General features: G+C 34.4%; 1 protein-coding gene across 1 annotated transcript; it reads right to left on the reverse strand.

The window, feature by feature from the left end:
* Positions 1-6,898: 6,898 nt before the first annotated feature.
* On the reverse strand, positions 6,899-8,279 carry LOC136275784 (uncharacterized). The gene is made up of 3 exons (XM_066085766.1): positions 8,134-8,279; positions 7,750-7,971; positions 6,899-7,612 (listed from the first exon to the last, which is right to left on the reverse strand). The coding sequence occupies exons 2-3, from the start codon at positions 7,925-7,927 to the stop codon at positions 7,101-7,103; spliced, it is 690 nt and encodes a 229-aa protein (XP_065941838.1). The 5' UTR covers positions 7,928-7,971; positions 8,134-8,279; the 3' UTR covers positions 6,899-7,100.
* Between the last annotated feature and the right edge of the window lie 666 nt (positions 8,280-8,945).

An 8,945-nucleotide genomic window follows, 5' to 3' on the forward strand; every position in this document is an offset into this window, starting at 1 on the left:
TATCTCTCTGATATTATTTTGCAGAATATGATATCTTTAATTTTCTTCCAGGTTATCCCCGTCATAGATTTTTACAAATAAAATCGTGTTTCTCGTCTTAATTCGCGATAAGATGAGTGGTCTGATAACAAAAGAAAATCATATTGATTTGTTCTGCAATGATCTTTCACCAAGTTTCATTCATTGTGATGGCATTAGTCAGTTTAAATTGTTTTGATATTTCACCAAAAAGTTATTTACGAAATATTTTAAAGATATCATTTTTTGATGTATATTGGGATCTAAATAGGGGCTGGTCATGTGATCAAATTCCAAAAAGCCTGAAGGTCTTTATGGAACATTTTATCACTACCAACCTGTATTTATATCCCGACATACATCCAAAAATGATACCTTATTTCTTATATTTACATTTCTTGCAAATTATGACGGTAACATTGCTCGACACTTTCTTTTTTGTGATGACTTTAGCCCATTTCACAATTGATGCACGAGCACTTGACAACACTTTGCGACCGGAATTTTTAGATTCGCATGAGCTCTCTCATACGTTGCACGAGCTCTCGCATACGTTGCACGAGCTCTTGCATTCGTTGCATGCGTTTTAGTGCTCGCATCAAGTCTCCTCAAAATAGTGGACATGCACACTATTCAGACGCGACCGTATGCGATCCAAATCATCGCAGTGCAACGCACGAACGTACGAACGTTTTACAACGTTTTGTGTACTCGCAAGAGTGATGCACGATGTTTAAAGGTCGTAAGATAAATCGCAGTTGTTAATGCGCGTATTGTGCGACCATGAGATTGTTGCTCAACATGTCTCATGTGAACTTGCAACGTTTTACTATCATTGCACGACTTATCAGTAATATGCCATGCTTTGCCACTAGTATATATACCCTGTATAAGCATCTCTGTTTCAGACCACAATTCAACAATATACATGTACATATATTGCATTATGATGAGGGAAATATGAAGATTTATTTCTCAAAAAAAAGTCATATTTCCCAAGGGCATCGCCCGAAGGAAATTTGTTTTTCTGGGGGAATGAATCTTCATTTTCCCTGAACATCAATGCAATAAACAAACAACGTATGATTTTACAAAATACGTTGATTTCTAAAAATTGTTTGATTTCCTCTGTTACTGTCTCGCTTTTCTTTCATAATTTCGAATCATAGATAACTAAGTTGGTTTTTTGATATATAGAGAATTCGAATTATAATGATAAAATATTTTTGATTTAATCATACTTGTCTACATCATATGCTCATATCGGCTTTTTCATTCCTATGAAATCGCCCTGGTACGTGACTATCTAGACCAATCAAATATAATAGAATAATCATTTTGAGGTATAATAATAAATGCTGCTGCATCTCTGTTTCTTCTTGGGCGGCATGTTCTCTCGCTTACAACTATATCTACTGAAGAGCGTCGGAAATGGGCGGTATATATACCCCCTATGACTCGCACGAGCATTCGTACCATGGAAAGCATGATCGCATGTCCAATCGCATTGGCGCACGTTCAATCGTCCGATCACCTGGTCCCTCGTGCGATCCTATCGCATTATCTTTCAACAGTCGCTTTCATTGTACAACAGTCGCATATAAACGCAAGATATATCGCAAGATTTAATGCGTTTACATCGCACAACGCTCGCTAAGATCGTGCGAATTTCGTAGAATACTTTTTTCGTACGAGTGCAACAGTTAACGATTCATGTCTAATTTTATCGGTCGCACGAATATTCAGTCGCTTCTGCTCGTGCGCCAATTGTGAAAGGGGCTTTAGAAAGCCGCTTCGATTAACATGACGTATCAAAAGATAGTTCAACAATGTTTCAAGTATTTGATAATCATAAAACTTTTGACAAGACAACATTTTTTGTTATAATAAAGTGAAATCGTAAAGAAAATTCACTTGTACAATTAAAAAAAAGGATTGAAGCTTTGTGGAATATTAACACCTCCGTTGAAGTCACAGAGCGGTTGGAAATTTGAAAACAAAGCGATTGAAAGCTGAGTTAGTACGAAAGCCGAGAAGGATCATTCGAGATTCGAGATTCGAAATACGAGATTCGAAATACGAGATTCGAGATTCGAAATTCGAGATTCAATATCTAAATTAACCAATCAAATCAAGGATCTGAAAATATCCTAGCGACATCAAACTGTTCTAAATAAAAATCATACGTACATGCTCTTATATACAAATAAATGCTATGTTCACTTCTCCCTAACTAACTAAATAATTATTTGTATTTACTTTTACACAGAATATCTAAGTAGACTAGTAATAATGCAGTGTGCTTCGCGGATCTAAGTGATTTTGTTTGCCCTGGTGCATTTCCACCTGATGCGTTTGAACCGTAAGGTATTTCACCACCAGTAATAGTTTAAAACCCGGGTTTATTCACCCCTTTTGTGTAGAAATGCGGTTATGGTAGAGAACTTCATAAGCGTAGCTAATTTTTTCTGTAGGGGGTCCTAGGCCAATTTTAAAAAAAATTACTATGTAAATTTAATAAGCTCCAATTTTCCCGAGGAGGGGGTCCAGATCCCCTGACCCCCTCCTTTCTAGATCCCCGCATGAAGATTAGTACATGAATCTAAATAATCTACATGTAAATATAAATAATCTGTCCTGTTTCACTAATAAATATAAGCATTACTTAACGTTTTTATGTATGCATACAGTGATACACTAGTACTATGATTATAAACAAATCATTGAGATATTATCACATCATACGGAATTATCAATAAATACACTTTTTTTCCCTTTTCCTCAGTAAACAACTTATTATGAGTCTTACTTTTGGAATTGCTTTCAATATAGAAGGATTCCTACTCTCTACAATTAAAGGTAGGGATGATAGGGTGCCAATTTGTTCACATTGCCGATACTTGTGCAGAGAACAGTAAAACCCTTTATTTGATTGTGCATGAATATTTCAAAATTAATTGTTGTACATATATTTTGTTATAATTCATTCATTGATATATCAACAAGAAAGAATAAAAGCATATGTTTCACAGCCAAGTTAAGTTTCTTTGTAGTTTCCTACCCCCCTACCCCCCATCGCACCAAAATTGACAATAATTACATATAAGTCATACAAATGTTTACTTTTTTGTAAGTAAATCTCTAAAGATGTAAATAAGTACTGCAAACAAAGATGTGTGTATTTAATACCACTACATTACACTAAGCCAGATAAAATGTAATCAGGATGAAGCTACAAGGGGTGAGTGGTGCAAATTTACCAATTTGTCGCCATACACACAGAACACCAAATAAAGAAACTGTGAGTGGTGTGTGGAATGCAAAAAAAGATGGCGGCAAATTATCTCAAATAATCAGTGCAAAAACCCACAAATAGGCTCTTATTTGTTACATATCCTGCAAAAACATTGATAAAAAATGTTATCGTCCCATAACATAGCCGATTAAGTTAATGTGTACATATGGTCAACGTACATGTAATTCTAATATACAAGAAGGCGGACGTATCAGGCGGGGATCCAGAAAATTTAATTTCAAAAATGATCGGTTGAATTACATTAAATGCTTTGAAAATTGTTTTAAACTATCGCACGGGTCAAAATGCGTGATAGAAGCTATGTACAGTGTAATTGGAAACTTTCATTTTATATCAATATGTAGTATTACCTATTATAACAAATGAGTGTATAGCACAACTGCCACAAGCAATACATGTCCTTTACCGGCACAACCTCCCTCCCCATAAAAAAATGAAACAATTGTCGTTTTATTTGCTAAAATGTGTGTGGTTCAAGATTTTTCTAAAGGACATACCCGATTAGAATTGAAAAAAAGAGTCGTACGTTTAAAACTAATTTTGTCAAAACTTTTAGAATCATTTGGTTATATTTTGGTCCATTTGGGTAAATATATTTTATATATTTATATATAATTAGGCCATAAATTCAAAATATTTTCAATAATTAATAGCTTAAATTAAATCCAGTGGATGAAAGAAAAGGAAAGCAAGTCGAACTCGATGAGTGCTAATACCTGTGTTGAATGAATGGTACAGTAGGATATGCGCAAAAAAGTCCCGTCTACTCTTTCCTACCCTATAATTATTGGAATATTAAATCCGATTATAAGAGTCAAATTAAAAATCATGTACGGATATGTACCTGTTTATCAAAAGTAGAACTACTCATAACTTATCTACAGTGCATCGTTATGGAGCCACACAGAAAGTTTTATATTAATTTGCCGAGCCAAATAAAAAAAACCTGGAAAACGAAGAGAAAACAAAGTGGGGACAGAATAACTGACAAATTAATTAGGACTATATAGCCCCCCCCCCCCCCCCCATCTGAAATGTATATACTGAAAACAGATTATTGGCGTACAACATCCGCACACAATTTAAAGAAAATTTCATGTTTTTTTTTTTTATCATTTTCGCTAGCTAATGTAAGACATCACAAATACCCCAAGCCCCCTCACGGAAAAGGAAATGCTAGGTGATGAGAGAGAGAGAGAGAGAGAGAGAGAGAGAGAGAGAGAGAGAGAGAGAGAGAGAGAGAGAGAGAGAGAGAGAGTCGATGTAAATCACAGGTGCGCTAACACCGTTAAATTAAAGCTTGCTAGTTGGTCTGCCCTACCCTAGCTACCTCCTCTCTTTTCTCGTTTTAGAGGCTTAATTATTGTCTATATATGCTTGTAACAAATCAAATCAATTTCAAATTCTAAATCAAACTGAATTTGACACTACAAAACTCTCTCTGTGTCTGTCTGTCTGTCTGTCTGTCTGTCTGTCTGTCTCTCTCTCTCTCTCTCTCTCTCTCTCTCTCTCTTTCTTTCTCTCTCTCTCTCTCTCTCTCTCTCTCTCTCTCTCTCTCTCTCTCTCTCTCTCTCTCTCTCTCTCTCTCTCATATCGACAATGGCATTGCCATACCCTACAATACACTATTCTTATCTGGATTTTTGTCTTTGAGTTTGTAAATCATTATATCTTCTATGGTTTAAAACTTTACCATAACCTATATTTTGACATGTCGATTATTTTTTGAGTTTCGTTTCATAGCTAAAACATTTAGATTAAACAGATCTTTCTTCGCGAGCCGATTTTTACACAGTTGGGGCGAATACACTTCGGGTTAAAATTGTTCGGGGGGAAATACATACAGGGCAAACAAAACCACTCAGATTCGCAAAGGCAACAGTGTTATTTCTAATTTAATTGTTTATAATGTGTGGGGTTAATTCATCAATGTTAATTTAACCATTTTATAACCACCATATAAGAGCTATTAATACATTTATTTGTAGGAAAAAGCATGTCCGAATGATCTTTATTTAGAACAGTTTGATGTTGCTAGGATACAGGTTTCAGATCCATGATTTGATTGGTTAATTTAGATATTGAATCTCGAATTTCGAATCTCGAATCTCGTATTTCGAATCTCGTATTTCGAATCTCGAATCTCGAATGATCCTTCTCGGCTTTCGTAGAGTTAGAGTCTATTTAGACATTAGAGAAAATTCTATCGCAGAATCCGATTAAAGGACGTAATGATTTTCCTTGGACATTATAGGGACAAGCTATTCTAATTTCCTTTACGGAACAAAACGGAGAAGGAAGCAGAAGGAGTCAAATTTGGCCGTGAATGGACTAGACACGAAAGGCGAGGTCTGTGATATTGCGTACGCGATCGTGATCGAGATTTGCTATTGAAGTAAGAAACTGATTTTAACAACTGACAAATTGCGATTGTAATTTTCAAGAACGCTTTGTTACAATGTCGATCCATAAACATGATTTTACGCCATGGTAATTTATCCCCGCAATTAATGTTATATATTGTTAAAAAATGAATAAAACTTCGTATCATAAAATACAGATAAGTTTATTTTTCTTAATGCCTAAATTACGTTTATATTACAATATTAGGTGTGTTTTAGCGTAAGTCGGTTAGTTTGAGTACACAGAAAAAAATGTGAGCCAGATTATTCATGCGCTACGTTGACCTCTTGACCCAGGCTGATGTTATGCAGGAATATTAATACATTTGAAAGTGTAAATATCAAGAGTTGTGTGTGAAATCAAAAATCTCAGATTTTGACACATGAGTTTAAACTCTGAAATATTTTAATTTTGATATCAGCTTACATCCAGAATAAAATAAAATGACGTACAGATTAAAATACATAGAGAATATTACATACCTTTTTCCATATCACACCCTGTATCAGCCCGAGATTCCAATATCAGCCCGAGGGCCGAAGGCCCGAGGGCTGATATTGGTCGAGGGCTGATACAGGGTGTGATATGGAAAAGGGTATGTATTATTATATTTATTACATACTTACTAATAACATACAGAAAACAAAAACAATTTAGATTAACAATGTTGTTTGTTTTTTTAAATAACAACAACTTAAACAGAGAATATGAACATAAATGATATTTCATTTTTAAACAATATGATACATGTATAAAGACATAATTTAACACAATTATAACAAACAACAACTTAATAGATAATTTGAACACATAAACTTTCATATTGTTTAACAATAACAAAATTTAATAACAAAGAAAATATCACATTTATAGCTATAAAACAACTTCACTTTTAATATTTGAACATATATATATTTACAAGATATAACAGACCCAGTTCCTTTTTCTTATAAACATAAATGATTCAAAATTCATTTTAAACAATATGATACATGTATAAAAACAAAATTCAACACATTACTGGTAAACTTAACAGATAATTTAAACACAAATAATCTTTTATATTTTTTAACAATAACAAAATTTAATAACAAAGAAAATATCACAGTTATTTTAGTTATCACAGTTATTTTAGCTATAACACAACTTCACTTTGAATATTTGAACATATTTACAAAATATCACAGATCTAGTTCCTTTTTCTTAATCTGACTCTGAATCACTGTAGATGACTCTACATCTCTTAAGGGATTTTGGTTGTTTAAAAGAGAAGTTAAATATAACATTGCCAGAAGTATTGGCCGTCCTAAAATTGCCAAAGACATGCTCTTTCATTATGGGTTGATTTTCATAAGAACTTATTTCAGTTCAGTAATTGATGAATAATATCGTCAGTGTTTGATGAAGGCACCACACTGGTGGATGGCAGAGCTGAGCTACATTTATCAAGGGATGAAGAGGAACTGCCGAATTCTGTGACTGGTGGTTCCGAGCAACTAGATGAATAGTTTGTAAGAATAGAAGACATGTGCCTCTGCTGTTCATTGGAGGCAGTGCTGTAATTATTAATAGAGTTAACATTCTTATGGCCGGACAGCTGCTGAATTATGGTTGGGGGGACACCAGCATGTACTAGGGAACTAATGGCTGTCTTTCTTGCGCTGTGGTTAACTTTTCTTCCTTGGATTCCCCCTGCCTCACACATGACCTTCACAATGTTGCCAATCGTATTCTTTCCCATTGGTTGGTTGACATACCAAGCTTTTTCAGGGTGCCTTGAAACTCTTAAGTAAAATGGCGACTCGGGGTTGTTCATCTGTTCTGGTCTTCTCCTTGCAAACTCCTTATACGCTAACACAGGGCATCGGGGATTATCTTAAATGACAAAACATATATGTAGTTTATGTATAGAGAGCCATATACTAATCTATATGCAACATTCAAACTACTCAGGTTTCAGGAATAAATCTCAGGTTAACAAATAAATGTTTCATAAATCTGGCAATATGTACCTCTATTTTCAAACATCTTTGGTGCAAAACTCCGACTCTCACTTGTGACCCCAGTTCTTGTCTTTGTTGATCTCTCTCTATATTCTAAATATTCCTCTCCAGTCGAGGTGACCTTTTGCTGCACATCACCCCATCTAAGACTGACATGTTCAGCTCTGCTTCTCATTCCAAAATGCATTGTATTGTTAAGATACAAAACATTTATCAGTGACTTGGGATCTCCTGAAAACAATTTCAAAGACAATATTAGTTGTTGGCTTATTAAAGAAAAAGACATTGTAAGTTTTTCTTGACAAATTGATGAGTTTGTATTTTTCTTGTTGACATTTTATTTGACATAAAAAAAATTAAGTTTAAGTGAGTCAGAACTAAATCATGAATTACCAGTTCCAAGAAGATTCCTTTCATAAAGAAGATCGATTTTCTCTGGCGTTAGGGGGTCTGCTCGTTTTTCACGATTTCCCTTTCCCAGCTGTCTAAGCAACTTTCGTTTTGACGAAAGAAAATTATCTTTGTTCGAAGAATCAAATGCTCATTTTTTACGAATTATGGCAGCCAATATTAGTTAACTTATAAACTGTAGTCTTTCAGTATTATATGGATTGTCTTGATTGTTTGAAGATTGCTGATCAATGCTTTCTACCATGTTAAAAACTAAGATGCATGTATATTTTAGATCCATGTTAATATTTTAGCTCCATGTCCAAAGTACTAGTATATTGATCTGTTTCCATGCTATTTATCATTTATTCTATTGTGAAACGTTTTGAATTATGTTCTAAAAATATATGTACCATAATTGTTGAGCCAATAAAATATTCACTCACAAAAAAACAAAACAAAACAAAAAAACAAACAAACTTTCGTTTTGACAAAAGTACATCGCGAGAATGTTTGAACTCCTTATCCGTAATGATGTTTATGTTCAACTTCTTCTCGGCCAAATAACGGTTCACACTCCCTTGGATAGACTTTAACGTGTCGGGTTCATAATCGTCGCCGCTTGCTTTCTTTGCATTCATGAAGAATCTTGCCAAATGCATATCCAGATCATAAACCGGAATTTCCTCCGGGTTTCTGTGTTCACCGTTCTTCGTTAGGTAATCATTAAATTTCCTCAAGTCAGATTCAGTTTTTCTACGCGTATTGGTATTTTGAAGGCCCCTTACAAACTCAAATGTAGAATCTTCTTGTGT

This window comes from Magallana gigas, chromosome 5 (assembly GCF_963853765.1).
Source record: "Magallana gigas chromosome 5, xbMagGiga1.1, whole genome shotgun sequence".
Classification (NCBI taxonomy): Eukaryota; Metazoa; Mollusca; class Bivalvia; order Ostreida; family Ostreidae; genus Magallana; species Magallana gigas.